The following is a 23601-nucleotide window of genomic DNA, read 5'->3' as shown; positions in this document are numbered from 1 at the left end:
TTATTATGCACTAAATTTAAAGTAACTTCAACAAATATTTACTTATTCTGTGTCTACTATGCACCAGGCACTGTTCTAGGTGCTTCACTCTCTGTTTATAAATAAAGATGACAGGAACACCAAAAATCACTGGGCAGAATAATACAAACAATGAGATTCCAAACCACCGAAACCTGACTATAACAGCACTTTCAAGCATCCTTAACATCTGAGGGCCAGTGCCAGGGAGTTTGCAGAGGTTGCATTAAGAATGGAATCTTTCATGACACGTGGATCAGATTCTTGAGCCAGGCCACCTTGTTGATCCTCTGTGGCAGCAAGTAATGTCAGTAATGTAGCTGCATTTTATAAGCCGGAGCAGGCAGCCTCGACCTGTGGCAGCCCGCGAGCAAAAGAGCAATACAGCACATCTTACTTATAAGCATTCGCTCAAAAGTAGCCTGTTATATTTTAAGAATGGCACCTTAAAAGGCTATGTATTTTAAACTCATAGTACCAAATATAATTACAAATGGGAGATTTTAAAATTAATACTTAGCTTTTTATGGTCCTCTTCATATTTTTAAAACTATTACTTATAAAATAGAGAACTGGGGAAACTGGCATCACTGAAGCCCCAAAGACTTTTCACATGAAATACCAAGGTGATGGAGCAGTGAGTGTTCGAACTTGGCTTTCCCCATCACAGTAACGCAGCATAGCCTCTTACAGTGTGTCCATCTTGCTGAATTCCTTGCTAGCTTTCAGGGATGGGGGTGGGGATAGGGGCGGCTTCCCAGGCAGCCATTCAGGAAGCCGGGCTCCTTCCGTCTGGTGGGTCTGCCATCCTCTAGTGCAGGAGTCAGCAAATTATGACCTGTGAGTTGGCTGCCTCTTTTTCTAAATAAAGTTTTATTGGAACACAGCCATGTGCATTTGTTTACGGGTTATTTGTGGATGCTTTCATCCTTCATGGCAGCATTGAGCGGTTGTGACAGAGACTGTATGACCCACAAACCTAAAATATTTACTATCTGGCCCTTTAAGAAAAAAGTTGCCAACCGCTGGGCAGGAATCTTTGTATCAAGCTGGCAGATGGAGGGGAAGAGCCCAGAGGGTAACACCTGAGGCATTGATGGCTGTATCTAGAATGGCAGACATAACCTCCTCCCTATTCCGGTGGATAGAACTCAGCCACACGGCCACACCTAATTGTAAGGGAGGCTGGGAAATGTAGTCAAGACATATGTTCAGGAAGAAAAGAAAATAGGTGTAGTGAACAAATGGCAGTCTCTACCACACTTGCAGTTTCCATTTACCAGAAATATTGGAAGGACTGGAGAAGTTGGAAATATATTGTGAATTAGGCCCAGTATTATAACCAGAAGTCTAAGTTCCTTCCACATGAATCTCTTCATCAACCCCATATCACAATAGGTATTTTGAGTTCACAACTTCTGGGCAAACTGTAAGGGAAAAATGGAATGTGCTAGATGGAAAAACCAGAGGTCAGATTGAGGTGTAGCCAGGGAAAACCAGCTAGTTGTCTCCCCAGGGAATGCACGGGGAGATGTGTCTATCACCAAGGGGCACATTCTGGCCCCATCCTGCACACTTAGATACTTAATTTTGTCAGCAGACCTGTATGGATCCATCTCCCAAGGATCAGAATTTTAATGAATCAAGCTCACAGAAATGAGAGCATCAGTTTACCAAGGTAAAGAACAAAGATTGTCTCAGACATCAAAGGCTGAAGAAAAGTCACCATTCTAGACAACTCCAGGAGGCACCATGGGTGGGACACATTTTTCAACTAATATATTTCAGTGTTTGAGAGTTTTGATTTACTCCCTTTTATGAAAGAGGATTAATATTTTTATGCATCCTTCCCTGTCCCACATTTCCTGAATTTTGTTGTATTGTTTTTTATCAATAATCCTTTCAACAGTTAACTTCTGTAACTATAATCACCATGGTTTTTAAGCCATATTTCCATATTTACTACTTTTGCTATACCACCAGTCTCTGAAATGCAGAATCTTCTTTTCTGAATTCCTTATTTTGCTCTGTCCCTTAATGGGCTGGACTTCATTACTACTAGTATTGTCACGAAGCAGGGCTGCCATGTATAGTTGTACAGGCTGTGCACAGTGCAATTTGCCCATTTATAGGGGGCTATTTTCCAAAAGATAGTAGTAAAGTTTCTCGAAGAAGGGGAGACTTTTTACCTCAACTGCAAAAGTGTTTTTGGATTAGTGGTGGTTCTGTCAGGAAGTGTTCATAGGAGATGTATTTCCTTAGTCTTTGCTTCCTTGAAAACATTTCTTATCTTTGTATTCAAAGGACAACTTCCCTGGATTACATTTTCTTTTTCTCAGAGCTTTATAGACATTGTTCTTTTGTTTTTAAAAATTGAACCCAGCACAAGTCCTTTTTCCAACTTTTGGGTGATTGCATTTTATCTTAAGTAATTTTGTGTTTTTTCCCAAAAGAGCCTGTAAGCGTTATCACCCGCGTTCCTTTTGTTTGAGACTGTCTCTGCTATCTTTACACTTGAACACACCTTTGTTTATGGCACATCCCATTCCCAGGGGTACAGCCTTGAACTGTTCCCCCATTTCACCATAGAGTCCCAGATAATGGCAAGCCCCAATGCCCCCTGCTTCCCCAAGAATCTAAAGAAGTAAGGGTTTTCATGCCTGAGGATGTTTCCTTGGCTTTTTCCTATGTTTGCCCAATCATCACTTCAATCAGTTCTCCCCATACTGGAAGAATATCTCAAGAGTCTACCAATTCTGCTTCCTTCCCCTGAATATCCAGTAGGTAGTGCTGGGTTAGCAGCAATGCTGAGTCATGCTGGAATCTTCTGCACTTTTTCTGGGCTGCCACTTATCAAAGTTTATGCATAAGATATTGCCCCTTTTCTTGTTTGGTTGCTACCCAAAATTTTGACTGGTTTTGACTTTGATGTTCCTTCCATTAAGTGCTGAGAGGCTCTGTGATCCTGCTTCCTTCTGTCACTGCTACTCAGCAGTACCTTTATTGACACATCCACAAGCAAACATAAGCGTGTGTGAGTGTGTGTGTGTCCATAGAAAGGGTCTGAAAGGAGGTTCACCAACTGTGAACACAGTCCAAGGATGGGCAGAATGGCACAGTGGTCGCGAGCCCCAGACAGAGCTGCAGAGTCGAAGGCACGGGTGTGGATTCCGGTTCCACTCCTCACAGGGGGTCCCTAAGTTTTTTGTGCTGTGGGTCCCTTTGGCAGTCTGGTGAAGCCTAGAGATTCCTTTTCACAATGGTTTTAGATGCCTAAAATAAACTCTATAGGCCAATTACCTGAAAATTAAGTTATCAAAATATTTTAAATGTGTTGTAATGTATGAACCACCAAAACTAGACCCAGATTTAATAACTACTGTCATTTCAAAGCAGTGATGAGTGTAAACAATATTTGGAGATTCTTTAGCTATTGTAGTGCGATATGAAAATATGTGTGGTTTTTATTGGTGAAAAAGTCTGAGGTATTGCTAATATGACTGCAACCCATTGCTTGTATTTATGATTGAAGAAATGCTTAATGTCAGTTAGAGATCAATTAAAATAAAGATTCAGGTTTTTCACCCAGATTCCCAGACCCCTGAATTCTATATAGGGACCCCTGGTTAAGAATCCTGATCCTACCAGAAATACAGCCTTGAGCAAACGTTACCTAACCTCTCTCAATCTTAGTTTCCTCATCAGCAAAATGGGGATCATAATAGTATCCATTTCAAAGGATTAATTGTGAGGAGTAAATGAAATAGTACAAGTATATCATTTATTACAGTGTCTAACACACTGAATACTCCATAAATGATGCCTCCAGTAAGGATGATAGAATTTTGAGTGCTCGTATTGCGAGTTCTACTCACTTTTAAGTGTTGCTCAAATTATATATGGCTTAAACACTATATGAAGATTTAATATTTTTATGATCATAATACCATGAAGTTATTTTCTCTTTGAAAATACAGCTAGCAAACTCCTCAAATAAAATCTGAAATCTGAATACAATTCCCTGTCACTGATAAATGGGACAAATTGCAACCAGGCACTGATTAGAAGATAATAACAGTTTCTTCTCAGTTGTGATTAACACACATGAACAAAACTTAAAGAATTTCTTTGTTTCTGCTTTCATCATTTTTACATAACTGAAACTATGCACTCATTAGAATGCCAAGCACTAACTTGCAGTCATATGCAGAGTTTCCCTTCTCATTTGAATATATTTTTGAATGTACTTTTATTAAAGTTAATACACTGTAAACCATTCTGTGTGACCTCAAATTCTAGCAACCATAAGTTGAACGGAAATTTTGGTTACATATCCAGTTTCATTTCCAGTTCTTTCTGTATGCTCCAGGGCGGCAGGTAGTCATACGCAGGAGTGCAGCTGCTTCCGTTGCCCTACGGAGGACCCAGTAGTTGTAGATGGTGTCGTATCGGGGTTTCCTTTGTGAACAAACCAAGCTCTCCTTTAAACTACTAAACTCCGTGATGACTGGAGCCGAGCCTGTCTCCTTCACTGCTGCATTCCTGGTCCTAATACAGAGTCCAGCCCAGCAGATGTTCAATAGTCATTTGTTGAATGAATGGCTTCATCTTATGAGAAACACTAGAAGTTAACTTCCAGTTTCCTATACTGAACATCATCTAGGAATTTTCACATAAAAAGCCAAAAAAGTTTTGATTGATGCAGATCTTTTCTATCTCAAGTTGCTGAAGCCAGTTGAAAAGTAAAACATTTATATCCCACAGTGCAAACCACTGTTTTCTCGCTATTTGACTGAATTGATGGGATTGCTAGGAACATCTCAAGGGAGCATGGAGGTTAGAAATCAGTTCAATGCTGAAGTTACTGTATACTGGTGCCATGGGGGTAATGAAGAATGGAACTTACATAAATAGTTGAAAATTTGATAAGAACGCTCCTCTATAGAGAAAATTTTGTCTAATTTCACCTCCCACACCTCCCACAGAAAAATTGTGAAATGAATCATCAGCACACATGCTATGTCTGCATATCTGTATATTTATGGTTGTAAACTGAGGGTCAGCAAAATTTTCTGTGACAGACCAGACTGTAAAATTTATAGGCTTTGCAGGCATATATTCTCTGTCACAACTACTCAGCTCTGCCATGGGCATGGCTGAGTTCCGGTAAAACTTTATTTACAAAACCAGGAGGCTGCCAGATTTGTTAATTTACTAACCCATGATGTAGACAATAACTGTCTTTCCAAGCTTTTTCCTTAGTCTTCGGTACCAAGAAACAACCATTTCCTCTGCAAAGTGTGCCATTAATAAAGCTGCTAAAAGCTGTACACATATTGTTACAAATTTCTTTGCACTTCAAGGTTGCAAGACTCATTTTCGAAGGAAATTGTAATTATTTCCACTCAGTTTTAGAATAGGTGCAGCATTAGCATCCTGTTTGGGTCTTGGTGGCATCTCAGGCCATCACTGTTAGTTTTGTTATAAGGATGTCTGTAGCATGCATACAATGCAGTGAGATATCTTCAGTTTTATCATGTAACTGTAGTAGTCATAATAAAATGAAGGCACATTAAAACTTAAAGTAAATTTATCTCTTGAAAGCATCGACACAATTCTAGTTTGAATGCTCAATGCAATATTTTTGCTCACTTAGTCACGTTGCCAATATTGTTACTGAGCAAAGAGCTCACTGCCCGATGCACACAGGAGCTAATTCTGTGATATGGAGATTTTGATGAAAGAAAGAGCTTTATTGCGAGATTGACCAGTAAGGAGACAGGAGGGAAGGCTCAAATCTGTCTCCTTGACTTGGAGGCTAAGGGAGATTTTATAGGGACGGGAAGTAGGTGCTGCTATGGAGAAGGTTGATTTGGCGTGGCTTGATTGGCTGGGCATAGATTTGCCCATGCTTGGTAAGGCAGGCTTTCAACCAGATTTTCCTTGTTGAAGGACCTCTTGTATTGGATTTGCTTGTGATGCCTCTCTCAATTCACTCAACTTTGGTTCTGAGGGAGATGATTTTAGTTCCTGGTGTCTCAAAGATCATCTAAGGATGCCAGTACAGGTTTCTGTGCATGCTCAGTTTACACTGGCTTGCAAAACAAGCTCAAAGGAGGAATTGTTTCAACACAATTGATGCACAATAGCCAGGCCATAGTACACAATACATTTAAAGGTGGAGGATACCAGCGTCTCTAAGATCAATTGGCCTGAAAGTCTCTGGACCACAGGTGGATACCTTTGACGAGCAGGCTCAGGAGCCAGGTCCACCGTGACATTTATTGGAGGATCCAGAGCTGACATGGGAGGTGCTGGACACATGCAGCAGCAAACTTCTTTGCAGCGCAGCACAGGCATTGAAACCAGGTTCAGAGTAACCAGGCACCAATCCTCAGCTTACCATTTGCAAAGCAGCGTGTACACTGGGTCTTTATAAGTGTTCATCTGGCTGGCATCAAGCCAGTCCATATCATTTCTTCGCACTTATTACAAAAACATGTTTTTCTCAATTTTTTAACTTCTGTTTGTGGTCAACATGTTTACAAAGTTTTTGAGCATCAAGATTATTAAAGTTATTTCAATAAACCACAAATTTATTGATTTACTCTTTTCATTTTACCTAAAGGAATGAGTGTTGTGTCAGTGCAAACCAGTAGCCCTGATCTAAGATGCAAGAGGGAAGGGATATTAAAACCATAGCTTACAAAGAACAATGAACTGTTTGGGAAGCATAGGCATCTGGAGACAGGGAGAGCATTTGAACTGATTTCCTACGTATAGTGTGTCCCAGAAGAAACAAATGATGTCAAGTAATAACAATACTATTATGACATTAACTTTTCCCAGAATCACATGTATCCAGAGAAAAGAGATTATTATATGCACAAAGTCCTTTCCAAGTTAGAAGTATCTTTATAGCTTGCTGAGGTCTCACCATTCCCATCTCCCTCAAAAGTTTATATATATTGAGAGACATAGTGATGGTTGTACATATATTGATCTGTGGATGTCAAATTTAGAGGACACCTCTAGATTTTGAGGGAAAAATGTGTTTATATAATAGTATAATAACTAAAATTTCACTTTATTTTCAAGTCTTAAGACATTAGATAATTTTATTTTTGTAATAGGTAGAAAGTTTAATTTGAAACAGGAAGAAGAAACTGATAGTTGTGGGTGCCTTGGTCACATTTTTATAGTACTCCATGGATTCTGAGCATTAAACTCTACTGTGAAAGTGCAATAATAATGATATTGTAAGATTTTATTCTGGAATAGCCAGAAGTTCTGGGCCCATTGCCTATATTCCTCAGTGATATTCTGGAATTTAAAAATGAGTGGTGAGGGTTATTCAGAAGAAGGTCGCAGGTATATAGCAGGTACAGACTCCTTATTGAGAAAAAAAGAGTATTAAAACCATATTTAAAGGTATAATTGATTTTTTCCTTGACAACTGTCACACCATGATATCTTTATAAATAAATTACTCATCCATTTATTTCATTTTTCTGTCTTTCCGGCCACCATCAGGTATATGTCAGAGAAGAAAATATAGAATTCCAATATGGTTGCAGGAGAGCTCATTTTTCATTTTGTCAATGACTCAACAATTTCCTCTCCCCACCCCAGCCCTGATAATACTTCTTCTATGAATTGAGAAAGAACAGCTCCCAAGTTCATCAATAATCCATTAAGATTGTTCCAAGATATGTTAGAATTAAATGAGTCCTTCCCCTACACAGAAGAAATATAGATTACCCTTGGAAGCTTGCGTGTAGGGAATGGAAGAAACAAAAAGAATTACTTTGTGATGCAGGTACACAAGCAATTAGGAGAGTGTGGTAAGAGAACCAGGCCAAGGGTCGCAGCGTCTGGGTGTTGTGTCATGTGTCACTTTGAGACCTGAGACCTAAGCACACTACTTAACCTCCACCCACTTCCCGTTGCCTCGGCGCATCACCGTACCTCTCAGAGGAGTTGAGTTTTAAAAATGAAATGAGATGATATATATGAAAATACCAGGGGAGAAGTAGACAGTAGCTTTGTTTGCCTGGATTATCATGCTTAATTTAGAATCATTATTAATCGTGCTTTCCTGAAAATTGTTCCCCTCTTAGAACAATTCTCAAGTTACAAGAAAGGAGATTAATGGAGAATTGGGAGAACTTTATAGATTGAATGCTGTCAGCCATTATACCTAGAACATACCACAGTTAGCTTATATTAGTACTGTAGAGGTTGCTAAGTGTAAATGCCCACTGATTAAAAAGATGAATATGTGAAAATGGGGGAGTAAAGGCACTATGCTAACTGATTAGTAGAGAAAAAAAGAACTGTCTTAAAAACAGTCAACTTCAGAAATTGGAATTCAATCTTAATATCGCTCTTTTTTTCAATCCCCACATCTATTCCATCAGCAAATTCTACGGACCCCCTTCAAAATTGATTCTCTTCTCTGCATTTCTACTGCCACCATCGTAGTCCAAGACCATAGTCTCTTGGTCTTCCTGTTTCTGACTATTCCTTATTCCAATGAATCTCTCCCCAACAGCCACAGTGATTCTGTTTTAACACAAACTATATTATGTCTCTTTTGTTAAACAACAAAATTTTATTCTCTCACAGTTCTAGAGGCCAGAAATGTGTTTCATTGTTCCAAAATCAAGCTGTTGACAGGCTATGCTTCCTCCAGAGGCTATAGAGAATAATCTGTTCCTTTCCCCTTCCAGCTTTTGGTGGCTGCAGCATGCTTTGGCTTGTGGCCACAGCACTCCACTCTTAAGGCCAGCATCTTCAAATCTCTCTCGGCTCAGTGTTCACATTGCCTTCTCCTTTGTGGATCTAAAATCTCCCTTTTCCTCCCTCATATAAGGACACATGTGATTGCATTTAGGCTCCACCCAGATAACCCAGAATAATCTCCCATTTTAGGATCCTTAACTTAATTACATCGACAATCAACCTTTTTCCAAATAAAGTAACACTCAAAGGTTCCAGGGATTAGAAAGTATCTATCTTTTGAGGAGCCATTTTTCAGCCTACCATACTGAGGGAAAAAAAAGTGAACTGCTCACATGTAATCATGGATGCTCAGACATGGTTTGTGACAATGAGTAGTTGCTAAAAATTAATAAACAAGTTAAAGAAGAATTATACATTATTTTAAGAAAACAACACAAATAAGACATCAAGCCTATTCACCAGGAGTCAATTATTTGCATTTATCACAACCCAGCTTAGCCCTAGGACAAAGAACACACCAGGTACGGAGCTAGATATGAGTTTAATAGGAGTTACTTACAGGAGATGGTTTGTTCCATGGCAGCGGCAGGACAGGAAAGATGGAAGTTAGTGCTCTGCAAAAGCACAGGGGGTGCTAGAGGGTGGTTTATAAGGGTTAGGACAAGGAGGGTGTGAGAACAGAGTTTCGCAGGGGCGTGTGACACAGGGGTGTGGAGATTGTCATCAACAGTGACCAGGGGAGGGGAGTTTCAATGCTTTGTTAACAATACATTTTTTCCTCCCCTGGGGAGGTCTGATGACTTTTAACCTCTGCCCTGGTCAAGTAGGCAGCTATGTGAAACCACTATGGAGGGGAGGGCCTCGGGCCCTGGGTCCCCACAACATTAATGAAAAACATTTCCATTCTAGATGGATTGACTGCTATGCTCTTCCTTTAAATAGCCAGTTCCATTAATGCACCTACAATCCAACTGGATTTATGCTGAACTTCTCAGAATGAGAGCTATTGAGTATTTTTACATCTATATTTGTTTTAATATTTACTGTCTGTAATGTAAAGATAACAGTAGCTAACACTTATTGAACATTGACTCTGTGCCAAGCAAAACTACACCAAGAGTCTTAACATATATCACCTCATGTAATGCTCACAACAGCCCCCACATGACAGGTATTGCTATTATCTGTAGGTGACTGATGAGTGACCTGCAGCTTGGAGAGGTAGGTGGCTTGTCCAAGATCACACAGCAAGAGAGTAATGCACATGGATGCAATCCCAGGATTCTGACTCGAGAGCTCCACTGTGAACCATCACTTGATACTTCCTGGAACCCATCATTTAGCACTTGGTTTCTAAAACTTGCCACCAAGAGAAACTGCTTTGAAAGTTCACATCAAAGATGTTGAGTGTCAGCAATTTTCATGTAAACAGTGAATCTGATTTCATTGAAATGGGATTGGTGATCTTTGGGATGTATTGAGCTGCAACATTACCACATCTACAAACTAAGTATGTTTCACCGGTTTTAAATTCAGTCTCCTGCAAAATCGCCTCAGCCGAGCTAGCCGCACCTCTATGTTGTGTGGAGGTAAAAAGGATTTCTTGTGATGAAAGAGTCCAAACATGCAAATGAAGGCACAGAAACGAAATCCTTCTTTTTTGACTAGACATAATAAGAACGATGCATGGGAAGGTGACATCAGTGAGTCATCAGTGGCCTTTGTTGTAACTGAGCCTATAATTAAACATTCCCACAGAGTAAGCGCCTTCTGTTCCACTTCTGGCTTGGCTTTAATGGTCTTCTTTTGCTGGACTGCAGAAAATGGAAATTTGCGTCAAAAAGGATTTTTCCTATCAATTCATCAAACCGAGGGAAAATATTTGTCATATAAAAGATAATGCCACAAATCCATTTTTAGCTCCCAGTTGCTGTACTCATGTGTGAAATCACCCACAGGGGAAGATATTTGCCTGTAAAAGAACCCTCATTGGCCTGAGCTGTGATTGGTGGCATGAATTATACTGCCAAATGAATTAGTTTTGCAAACCAAACATAAGCCCTCTTAAACCAAAAGAGAATTGCTGTGTGGGGCGCAGGCTTGCACTGGGTGACCAGGTCAGGCACACAAAGAGGCAAGGACCCTCGTGGCTGCTTCTCCTCTTTATAACAACACAATACTCGGAAGATAAACCATTTCCCAAGTATTTAAATCTTAGCACTGCCTTGTTTGGGTGTGTGTGTGTGTGTGTGTGTGTGTGTGTGTGTGTGTGTGTGTGTATTTGCTTTTAATATGGACAGAGAAATCACTTGGCATTTTGAGGAAGGGACTCACTCATTTATTTTTCTGTCTTGATGAGATTAGTATGAATTTAGGATGATTTCCTCTCTCCTTATTGGAGAAAGTATGGGAGTGGGGGGGGGGCGGTGTCAGTATTCTGGGTCTCTACAGACAACCAATCTGAGTATTAGAACATTGTGGGCCATGCCCACATTTGTCATTTTTTTTTCTGGCTACAGTCTAGAAGAAAGAAGTACTGCATTATTTAACTGGAGATATTTAGCCTATTTTTTTTTTTCTAAAAATGGAAATGGGGGAAAAGAGGAAGAGGTAAAATAAAGGAGATGAAAGTAGGAGACAGAGCAATAACTGGAGAATTCCAAATTATTTGAAAAAGCTCTGGTCTCTCCAAACAATTCATTTTTCCCAGTTCAGTAAACCCAGAGGAAGAGCCTTTGCAGTTTTAATACCTTAATAATAATATAAATGGTCAAGTTAGTTTGTGCAGAGCCAAAACTAGGAGGTCAAGCATTAGCTTGTTTGGGTTGGCTTTTCAGTGGAGCCAGGTCTGTCTCCTTTCCTTGCCCTAAGTAGCCATTGGCTGAGACCTAGCAGAAGTATATGTGGACCAGGCAGAGCACTGACCAGCTTCCTCTCCTCCTGCTCCCAAAAATTCCACTCCCAGAAGCAAGATGTGGGCCACAACCCTCTAAGGCCCCCATGGCTGCCGGGAGATGTATGGCCTCGGCTGACCTGTCTTCTCCTTCCCACCCTAGGGCACACAGCTGATGGGCATTTCCCTTCCCAGACTGTTGCCCAAAGGATGCACCCTTCAGTCACATATTAAATCGGGATCAGGAGACCTTGGGCTCCCTTTTTAGCTATAAAATTCAATTTTATCAACCTATCGTATTCACACTTAAAAATCACTCTTTTAATTGGTATCTTACTTTATTTAGTCACTGATGGATCTTTAAACTACCCTGATGCTAAGCACTCCAAACTGTAATCTGGTTCTGTTTTAAACAGAATTGGGCTTATTTATTCCTTCTTGGTCTAGAAATCATGGTTAGATGTGCCAGTTGATTTAAATTTATATGTGCGTTTTATAAAGTGTGGAAGTACAGGAGAAAAGACCCTGTGTTGTATGTTGCAAAGCTGAGGAAAGTTTTCACAAACTTCATTAGAAGTCTAATTTTTCCCAAGCATGACTTGCCTGCTGAAATTACCAGGCCAATCTCCCCACATAAAAATTCTTCCCAGCAGCTCTTGAACCTAACATTTTCCAGCCCATGCTGTGTACCCATGGGAATGACCTTTAGCTGCCCTTTATTGTTCTACTTACCTATGGTTGCATTTATTTGTGAAGCAGCTCCTAAGTTTGCAGATTCCCAAACTCCACTGTCATAGATATTTCCTGCTAAAGAGTTAAAAATCTGGAAAGGTTTAATTACATCTGTATCTTTTTAAAAATAACAAACTGAATAAGAACTGGGAGGAAAATCATTATTTTGGCCCCATATCCTTTGTATGTGTGAAATACCTTCATATGAAAAGTCATATCTAAGAACACTTAAAAATAACCCTTGAATTCATTTCTGTCCTGCTTCCTTATGCAGTTCAGGAACCAGTTTTAACTCTTACTAGCATCAGGTTTCCAAATGGTTATGCCTCTTTCAACGGTAAGCACAGATTCAATAGGGTCCTTGTTTGAACGAGGCAACCGTACTTGAGCTATGGTCTGAGATATTGGATGTTTCCTTCTTCCACTCATAATAGTCAGCCCAAGGGCTCAAAAGCATGGTTCTTCACTCATCTGTCAGACTTAGAAGTCTTCAAGGATGTTGTTCTCTCAGGCTACTCATCTTCTTTCAAGAAAAACATGTCTTTATTATAGGTATGCAAGTTCAAAAGGCAGATCATATGAGGGCAGCAAGTAGGGACTCATAGATAATGTGCATGTGTGTGCGTGTGTATTGTGTACAGAGAGAGAGAGAACACGTCGGTTGAGTTTAGAATTATCTTTTGATTATCCAGTTATGAAGTCACCTTTCCTCCTAGTATTGAGAAATTTTCATCTATATTTTTTTCCTTTCTAAACTAACTTGCTTCTTTCCCTTCTTCCAACTAGCTTCCCCAGCTCTCTGAGTTAGATCTAGATGTCTCCTTTTTTCTGCACATTACTTCAGGAGCTTTACCCCAAGGTCTCATTCTCCTGTACTCCCCTTTTCTAACCTCCCAACTACTCTTTTCCATTCTTTACTCTACCTCCCACAAATGGCATGTTTTGTTTTGTTTTTCCATTGCATCTGTTTTTTGGAGATAGGAACTAGGAATGCATCTCTATAAAGACTAAAAGATTTTAAGTTTTCATTAACCATTAAACCAACAGTTAGTTCTGATCATTAATAAACTCATGTAGAGTCATTTAACAAAAATGCTGAGTCCAACATCAGAAACCTTTGAAAAGCTATTTTGTCCTGAGCCAGATACCATAAAAGACTCTTCAAGTCCACTTCCCAGGAAAGAAGGAAAAATCAGGCCCACCATATAGAAGTGGTTGGTATGTAGAATCATCAAAAGTAGAGCTTAACCCCGGGGTCTCTTTCTGTTCAGCCATCCTAAGCCTCTCTGAGGATTGCCCACATACATTCTACTTCCCTGCCATCTCTTTAGCCAAGATAGAAAAAGAAAGCTGCTCTTGGAAACTGCCTTTTCCCTCACATATTCTAGTTGATATATTTATAAATGCACTTTGAAAAAACTTTCAAATCATATGGTTTTATACTTATATAGGTTTAGACCTATTAAAGTCATCGTTTATTAAAACTCAACTTTTAAATTTTTAATGCAAAAACTAAAGTGAGAATTTACTCGGTCCTTAATTGATGTGCTGAATGCCCCATTAACTAAATAGCAATCATACTGAGATGCCAGCTAGTTAAGAACCAGGTTCAGCCCCCAGCTGGAAGTTAAAGAGCTTTGTGCAGCCTTATTATCGGTCTTGCAAACCACACCATTCTGTACAATAGCTTGTGTCTCAGTCAGATTGCTCTAAGCAATACACAGGGATTCTCATTATGTACAGTGAGTGCTTTCTGACCCTTAATAGCAAAGTGATCCATCAAGATGGAAAATGACAGCAGCAAAATGAACTGTGTCTGCAGTTAGATAAAATGCAGGCAAAAGTGTGCCTGCCACACGGAATACACAGCGTCAGCTGATGGGCCAGTGTGGGTGGGAGAGGACCATGAAGCACGCTTAGGACAGCAGCCTGTTTTCTTAAATGGAGGCAAAGATCCTTTACCTGAAACTCGCCTTACCTGCAACTCTGAGATGGCTTTCAGTCCCATCTCCAGAGCAGTGTCTGTTCTCATTGCTTGGGGAACTAGAAATATTTCTTTGCAGTTAATAAGTTAAGCAGCCTTGACTATACAGAACCTTTGTTTGATTGATTAGTTTTTGAAACAAATGTTCTGTCAGGTTAAATGCAGCATCCGGAACTGGGGGTCATTTTATTAGTCTCCTCTGATTAAACTTTATATTTTTCTATCGCTCTAGAAAGAGGAAAAAAAAAAAAACTGAAACTTCTTGTGTTTTCAAAAAAAATGAACTTTTCTGGCATCATGTCTAATATTCAATGTTTATCCAGATTAATCATATTACTTGCCTTACTGCTCCCTTTTTTGGGCTTGTGTATTAAATGAAAACGTTCTCTACCGTCTATTAATAAAACTCCTTGGGTGACTCCCAAGATGCCTCTGTCATATAAAATTCCATGCGATCTGTCTTTTGAACACTTTTAGAGTGAATTCTGTATGTATTCAATAGCAATGCATTGGGAGTAAAATAAGTGGTATCATTCTAAAGCTATGTCCCAGGAAATCACCTTCTAATGACTTTATCACCACCCTGATGGTTCCATGTCCAAAAAAGAGATGTTCCTTTCAAGTGGTACATTCAGGTATTATTGCTTACAATGGTAAAGTCATTAGATTTACAAAAATATTTAAATCTTTGTTATTGTTATTGATCAAGTCAGACAGAGTATGGGAGCCAAAATCAGAAATGGAAAGGAATTCGGATCCTTCTGGCTGGATGCTCTGTATCAGATCCTTTTCAGTCTCTACCCTTACCTCACTGCAGGTGCCACATCCTGCCCACCCCACCTTCATACACCTGCCCACTGATCCATCCTCTACCCAGACTCTTACCTTCTCCATCTGCCCTCCCAGTTCATCATCATACTACTCTCTTCTGACTAATGCCAGCTTTGAAGGTGACTTTGCAGTCAAAATTAAGGATCAGTTACTATGACTTCCCTTTCAAATGGTTTTTGTTTAACATTTTATGTATGAGAAATGACATTGGATTGTCTCGTTTAAAGCTAAAAAATTTGAAATGCACAGTTGCTAAAGATTGCCTTTTTATGTTTCTTTCTTTAGTCTTCAACATCCCCATAATTAAGTTCATTCATTCAAAATGAAAACAAATAACACTTATTAGATGCCTGCACTCTGCCAGGTTCTGTGCTTGACACTGGTCAAGAAAGACACAGTCCCTTAGCGAAGGGACTGAGGGAGAAAGATGATTAAAGCAATGGTTTTATGAGCATTAGGAGTGCTGTAATAATAACAAGGACAATAAAAACAATGAAGTTAATATGGATTGAATGCTTGCTGCAAAGTAGGCGCAGTAAGTACTTTACATGGTTTATTCAATTTAATCTTTATAACCACCCAAGTAGTAGATACAGTTATTGTCCCCATTTGACTGATAAGGCCATTTGGGCCTGGAAAGTTTAAGAAACATGTCCAGTTAGAAAGCAGTGGCACTAGAATCTGAATCTATTCTTGGGCTAGAATCCAGTTCTAACTTCAAGGCCCCCCTTTCTTAATCTGTCTCCATCTTCTGTCATAGACGCAGGCTCGGGTGCAGCGAGCAGAAGAGGGTGGTGCCAGGCTCTTCACTTGAAACTGGTGAAACGTTAGTGGAATTTTGTAAATGAAAGTCATCAATGCAAAAAATATTTGAAATGATGGTATTGTTAGGAACAAACCTGTTTTACTCACCAAAGTTCAGAGAAAGGATAACACTCTTGAATGTAGAATTTCAGGAAGCAAGTTGAAAAGGTGTTTGAAGATAGGTAGATTTTCTGAGGTATACAACACTACTCAGTGGTCTCCTTTTACTTTTTTGATTTAATAAACAAATTCATGAATCAAGGAATAAGACACATTTATTTTCCTATGGGGAAAATGAATTAATTATTTCAAGTTAATTAAATGACACTGTTGCAACCTGAATCTAGTATATAAGCCACCTGGAGAAATATCATCATATGGTTTGAACGTGAAGAATAAAGGAACTGAGGGAGAGGGTGAGGAATGCCCTAGAAAAAAATCATAAAGCCAGCTTTAGTCTCAGCTACCTTACTGTTTAAAACAAAAACAAAAACAGAACCACCGTAGCAGGGACTTTTGTGACTTTTCTATGTGCCTTTGCCTATTGTTGGTCTACCAATTATTCCATCTTTTAACTTATTTATAACCTTATAACTTGATAGAATTTCTGGGCTCTTTTTTTGTCCTTTCTTCTAGCTTCCAATTAAGTTTTTGTCTTTTCACCAGCTTTAAGTTCTTTCAGAGCATAAAAAATAAAATAGGAAAATCAAATTGATCCATTTTTGCTCCATGAATACAGGATGTGGTCAAGACTGGGTCAGTACCTGTTGGCTAAAATGAGATTTGGCATGCCGAACTGCATTGTATTGTCTTGGCCAGTATGTACCTGTTTCTCCATTGAGACTATTGAGTCCTTGAGGGTAGAAAACATATGTTTTCATTCTCCTCTCCCCAGCACATAGCTCAGGGTTTGATAAAGAGAAGGCATACAAGAAACCACTTGTTAAATGAAAGAGTAAACGAATGGATGAATGAATGAATGAATGAATGAAATAATACAAACGGCAACACTCATCATGTTGCCTTACTCTCAACCAATAACTACTGAAGTCACCACTTCCATTGTAACTACTTAAGAAATTTCAGAAGTTGAAAATTTTCAAAAACATTGCAAATTCATAAACACTTCTAAAAACAAATATTTTTCCCCACAAAATTCTATGAATTATCAAGCAAGTAGTTTATGAAGCAGAATGCTGTATGTACAGCCCTGTTTTGTTTTCAAAGTGGTAAAGAAGATATAGAATGTTAGACTATTTCCTGCTGTCCAAAGATAATCTAATCTTGCAAAGGAAATTCCCAAAGTCAACAACAATTCTTACTGGGAAGACAGTCTGAATCAGATTGGAGTGAAACCAGAGCACCCCAGCACAGCTGTGTCCATGAGGGGGCTGTTTTTAGGGTTTCATGTAATCTTAGTTGTAATATCTATATTTCTTTTGGGTTTAATGAAGCCACAAACGACCAACTCTTTATTGAGTGATCTTGGAGAATTTCTTTGCTTTTCACTTGCTGGATTTTAATTTGTGTTTAACTAGCTCTCCCAGCACACCGGGCACCCAGACGGGTGCATTAGAGACCATTAGCGTAGGGTTCCTCTGTGTGAGCCATAGGGTCTAGGAAAGAGAGAAAACTCACTTTGTATCAAGAACGTTGGCCAGTTCATCAAGCTGCCTGTTCCCAGAAGCCACAGCTCCACCCCGTCTCTCTGTCCCTTATTAATACTAAGTGGTTGCACTGTGGCTGCTCAATGACATTACTGTTGTGTTTTTAGTTTTCAGGACTTTACCTCCTGTCTTTCTTCACCATCCTCATTGGGCTGGTGCTGTACTCCTCCACCTCCACATACATAGCCCAGGACCCCCGGGTATACAAGCAGTTTCGCAATCCTTCGGGACCCGTCGTGGACTTACCAACCACAGCTCAGGTGGAACCTTCAGTCACCTACACCAGCCTGGGCCAGGAGTCCGAAGAAGAGCCGCACGTCCGCGTGGCCTAGGATGAGGCCGCCTGCCCGCTGAGGACCACTCAGGGGCCATGTGTCCGCCCAACATCTCTGTATTGTACATAGAGAAAGGTATTTACTAGGTGCAGTCTACGCAGGTGGACTGCAAGGTAGCAAACCCAAAAGCCTGGAAAAGGACCAAGGGATGCATCACTGGAGACGCAGGCTCGGATCCACCCGACTTGGAGAGATGCCTCTCTAGTGTGTGTCCTGATCGCGAACCCCCTGCATCAATTACTGTGAAAAGTTTTGAATCAAAAGCAAGTGTTATTATGATTTGTATTATCATTGTTACTGTTATCACATCGATTTTCGGGAGGATGTTTTGTACTCCCGATGCGAACTATTGCCAGACCCGTGTGTAGTTCACATAAATCCCACTTTTCTATGGCAGGCCACTTTTTAAGAATCACACTTTATTTTTTTGCACAGACTGAGTGATGCATGCCACAGGAACTCCACCCCTGAGACATTTCCTTATCCTAGGGACCCGGTGGCTCGTGGTTTCCTCTGTCACCTGTTGGATTGCCTGCTCAATATGTATTTTGTGCTGTGACCCCTGTGGGGAGGGGCAACTGACCATATAATGCTCTATTCTAGGAATAGATATAAAACAAACACTTTAGCCTTTTTATATTTCAGTCTCTGATTACTCCAGGCCATTACCTTTCTGTTGTGCCACATGATTCTGCTAATCAAGTCCCTGTAATAAAAGTATAAGGAATATTCCATTTATGTTGCTTATGGGAAACCCCAGAAATAATATCATATGTGTTTAGGGTAATTTATATATATATATCTGCCCCTCCTATATCCTCTCTTTGAAAAATATATTCTGTTTTCCTTCTCTTAGATTTTTTTAGATAATGTGGATATTGCTCAAGGCATTTGAAAAAGCCCCAGTCCTCTCCCCTCTTAATTGTGCAACACTTTTTGAAATACACCAGCATGGAAATTACCTCTATTGTGGAGCATCTTTGGTTGGGCCACCGCCTACCACAGCCAACGCGCTGATGCGGAGCAGTCTCCGAAAATACCTCACCTGACCTGGCCGCTTTGTGGTGGTAAAGATGTCACTGTTGTAAAAGTCTGACATTTTGGTTATATTTGACACCCATTCAGTAGCCTAATATATTAAGACACAACAAAGAGTATTACAGGGTCCTGATAAGGCTTCGCCTCATATGCCACTGGTCTAATTTTGTTGCCCTTAAAATAACCCTTCTTTTCAAACACAGGAAATCAACAAACACCACCGACCTGTATAATTTAACATAGATTCTACCTGTTAGTATATGAAATATTTACCTTTGGTTGCTTTCAGTATCATTCAAAAAGATCCTTGATGGAGTCACAGGACTTGTAAAGAAAAAAAATAAATAAATGTGTAAGAAACTTTGGGAAATTCACATCATCACATCTTAAGCAAGAAAGCAAAGTGAAACAACAGTGGGGTCTCTAAACCAGAAAGAGCAGGGTGGGGGGACCCATCCTCAGAGATGGGGAAGAAAAAGTATCTTCTCTAACATGCAGATTTCACAGTCATCTGAGCTTAACCCCCTTAGAACCAAGTTTTATTTTCTGTGTGGAATAAAGTTTAATGCTAAAGCTATATCAAATCTAAACAACTTCACCAACCTCTGCTCTCTGCTACCTTTTAAACCAATTAAATACCTTTCTCTGATATTTTTGTCCATTCAGATCCGAAGACCTTTAAAGACTGTGGTTTTATTTTTGTGTTTACATTCCTTTGGTTTGTGTAATTTGCTTGATTTGTTGCATTTTTAGTATTTATTTTAAGCCAAATGTTATAGTCTTTTTTATTCAGTTTTATGATACTAATTTGTAGACGCTTAGTAAAGTCTTTTGAGAAACAAGTGGATGAAAGTATTGCCAAGTCCTTTCAGTGGACTGGGGATTTTTTTTAAATTTAAATTTCAAAAAGGTTTGCAATCAACAGATGGCTAAAAGTTGCCATCTGAATTATTTTATAGGATATTTTAATTGACTCCATTGTACGGAAGCCAAGTTGAATGTTAGGATGAATTCACTTTTTACCCTTTATCATCCATTGTCTTTGCACATGATTTTCATGTCTCTGGGGTACCTCACCGTGTGGTTTGTCTCCATTTAGAAAGTTGATAACATATTGACTTGTCTGAGATCAGGCGTTCCAGATTGACCCCTCAGAAAAAAAAGACAATGGCGAAGGACAAATTTTCTTTTTCTGTGTGAAAGCATTGATCCTTTGGGGGCAGGGCAGGAAATGGGAGTGGGACAACATTAACTCTAGCTGTTTTAGTTTCTGAAATTGCATAACCTCAGTAGACACCAGCAAAAAAATTCAGCATTGAAATCCACCGCCACTCTCCTCAACAATGAGACTTCAGCAATTTGTATAGAATTCGATTGGGGACACCAACCACAGCTTTCCTACCCACCAACTCCCTGCCTTGGTCCCACCTTCCCACAGCTTCAAACTCTGAAATACTCAACCAGGTAGGCCAAGCAATGGAAAAATTCGCACCATTGTGTCCCATGAAAATGTTTCAATGTTTAGTTTAGATATTGCTAACTTGTGCTATTAACCTTTTGACAAGTATGTAGTATTCTTTGTTTTGGGTTTGTTTTTTGATTTATAACAGTTAGTAGTTCCCAGCTAGTTACCAGTACAAATTTTACCCCATGGGTAGGATTCTATTGTTAAGCCACATAATAAAGCACACTAATCCTGACAGTGCAAATGGGAAATATGAACCAAAAGAGCAATTTACACCGATAGGTTGAACAATCTCTCCACTTTTGATATTTGCATGCTCCCCTCTGGACTGGCTGTGGCAATGTAATGCCTGTATAATGTTTTCAAATAAAAATAAATGCTTTATGAAAGCACAGAGTGCTTGGTTTTCTTGAGTGTTTTTTTGCACTATGACAACCATTGAAGCAGCTCCCTTGGGATGCTAGAAATAGCTGCAAAAGTAGATAGCAGGGTACATGTCAAAATAAAAATCAGAAAGAAAGTATTTCCAAATTAGGCAGGGCACAGTTAGTCTCAGAGCTATAGCTTTGAACAGCCAAACTGAATTCGTTCGTATTTTGCAAAATTAATTATTTATCTGGATACTTAAGCACCTGAGGCTACGGCCTCCAAGCCCACATTTAAAACACATGTGGGACAATATAAATGTACACCCAAGAAACGGTTTCTCATAAAGAAGAAGGTTCTGTGTAAGCTGCCCTTGGCAGGATGCCCAACTTAAAGCATTAGAATGCCTCCAGAGCACAATGTTTATAAAGCAAAAACTTCATATTTCTGCTCAGAACTTATACGGTATCTTGCAGTTGTCCCTCTACCAGCAGCTCCAGTCACCCAGCAACCTTTTAAGTACGTAGACTTGGCTGTATATAAATTCACGTGTTCTTGTCATTTGTGTTCAGAATAAGCTTCAAGAAATAAACAAGTAGAGAAGACTGTGTGTCCTTTAAAAGTGCACAGACTTCTCTAAGGACTTGTTTACATTTTTTTAGCAAGCTCTTGGGTCAAAGTTGAACTTCAACCTAGTCTATGTCCAAACAACATAGATTTGGGGTCCAAATCTTATATACAATGAATATATGTGTCATGTCTAAGCTGTCTCCCCAATGAATTACAATTTTCTTAAGAGAAAGAACTGGGTTTCCTAAATATTGGAAAGTTCTTGCAATGGTAAGACAAGGAAGTGTTCAAATGATTTTCATGACTATTAGCATGTGAGACAAATAGAAACAATTAAAATTCAGCAGAAGAGCTGTAATTTACTGTCTTGATATGCCACAGGAAAACAAATCATAATATCTTAAATAACAGGACTTGAAATCAGACCCAGCTTATCTATTTTCAATTGCCCAGCAAACCATTTTGCACACAGAAGACACATGTACCTCTTTTTTTAAATTGTATCTACCTTCTGAACCAGAAATACAAAACACAAGGGTAAGATAGTCTATTAAAAATGTTCCCTTTTTCTTCTACTTCTGTTGAGCCCCCTTTTTTTTTTTTCCCCATAAAAATCTTGGTCTTGGAAGGCAAGAAATTGATGTGTCCACTTAAACACATCCTTCTGGGGAATTTTTTACAAATGCTTAAAATGTTTGGTCCTTCACATTCAGTCCCAGGATATAAAACAACAAAAAGTTCTTTTTTTACTTGCAAATAGTGTTTCTGAATTTATTAATAGTGCTTCTTAATTGTGTCCACTGATCTTTCTTTTTTCCTTCCTTTCTTCCTTTTTTTTTTTTTTTTTTTTTTTTTTTTTTTTTACTTTTTTCTTCTTCTGTCTTTCCTCTTTCTGCAAACATAAATGGAGGGCTCACTCTGGGCCACCTAGGCAGGGTCTCTGCCCTTTATTCTCTACGCAGTCAAAAATGTTTAATTCAAAAAAATTAAAATACAGCTGGAAAGCCCCACACCTACCAGATGGCTTTTCATCAGTCCCTGAAAGGCTGAGCCATTGTGCCTTGCTTTTCAGACAGCCAGATGAGTCACCTCCCAAGACTACCGCAGCCTGATTAACAGGGAAAACTAACGATCAGAGGGAGGGGGTCTCTGGGAACAGACTCTAAGATTAGGGGCTTCCATCTGGATGGACAAAGGCCTGATGTGGATAGGACTAAAATCTAAACAAGCATGAAAACCAGCTTGTTCACCCAGTCTCATGGTTAGAGCTGGGAATGATCCCACAGTGCTTGAAGGATAATTTCAGCACAGATAAAGGTAAGTATTACTTTACACAATGAGGAATAATCTTCCTGAACTCATTTCCCCAAAGTGATGGTACAGGCTAAAAAGATACGTGTTAGGTCAACCAACAAATGGGAGAGCTACAATAGGGCATTTTACCTAGACTGCCCTTTCGATTCATTATCCAATCCATTGATACTGTTAATAATTAAAAATCATTCCTGGACAACAGGTGTAGACCTGTTCTGTCCCAGATGAACCTGGATGTGTAGCTCCCCAGCTTTAAGAGATGTTCTGGTACCTCCCTCACCATGGAGGTGGGCAGCCCGTGGTAGAGCATGTCCTTCTGACACCAGATGTCACTGTCTGAGGCAGAACAGCTGAGTGGACCATTTGCCCACCAAAGTGAGGCTGTTCCTGGATTCTTATGCCCAGAGGGTAGCACTGGCCAGGGCTCTTCGCTTGCTGTTTAGCCTTCTTCTTGGAATCATCCTTGGCCAAGCATGGAGGAGAAGTGAGAGGGGCTCCAGTGGTAACATCAAACATCCTCACCACTGTTTATTGCTAAAGTGTCAAAAAGTAAAAGAACAAGAAAGAAACCTGACAACCTAAAGAGGAGGGCACAGGTGGAATTGTTCACAAGTAAATTACAATAGAAGATTACAGTAGAAGCCCACACAACCTATATATTTCAAGAAATGCTAATGACAAAGAAATACAGAAATGAATGAATGGATATTTGTCATGAGAGGAAGAGGCAGAGAGCCGGGAACAGGTCCAAACCATTCTGTACCTGGTATTTTCCCAACTTGTATCCATAAATACCATTTCTGGGACTTTGGACTAAAAGATTGAATCATGAGTGATAA

The 23601-nt window shown here is 39.6% G+C and overlaps 1 protein-coding gene across 1 annotated transcript in view; it reads left to right on the top strand.

Moving 5' to 3' along the window:
• SLC35F1 (solute carrier family 35 member F1) overlaps positions 1-20906 on the top strand; it is a 469647-nt gene extending 448741 nt beyond the window's left edge. Inside the window, exon 8 of the mRNA XM_037844150.1 lies at positions 17782-20906. Within this exon, the coding sequence (XP_037700078.1) occupies positions 17782-18006 (225 nt within the window). The 3' untranslated portion in view covers positions 18007-20906. The remainder of the gene's footprint in view (positions 1-17781) is intronic.
• The last annotated feature ends 2695 nt before the right edge of the window (positions 20907-23601 follow it).

This window comes from Choloepus didactylus, chromosome 7 (assembly GCF_015220235.1).
Source record: "Choloepus didactylus isolate mChoDid1 chromosome 7, mChoDid1.pri, whole genome shotgun sequence".
In the NCBI taxonomy this organism is placed as follows: Eukaryota; Metazoa; Chordata; class Mammalia; order Pilosa; family Megalonychidae; genus Choloepus; species Choloepus didactylus.
Note: the sequence above shows the minus strand (reverse complement) of the source record. Positions and strands in the feature narration are given on the sequence as shown.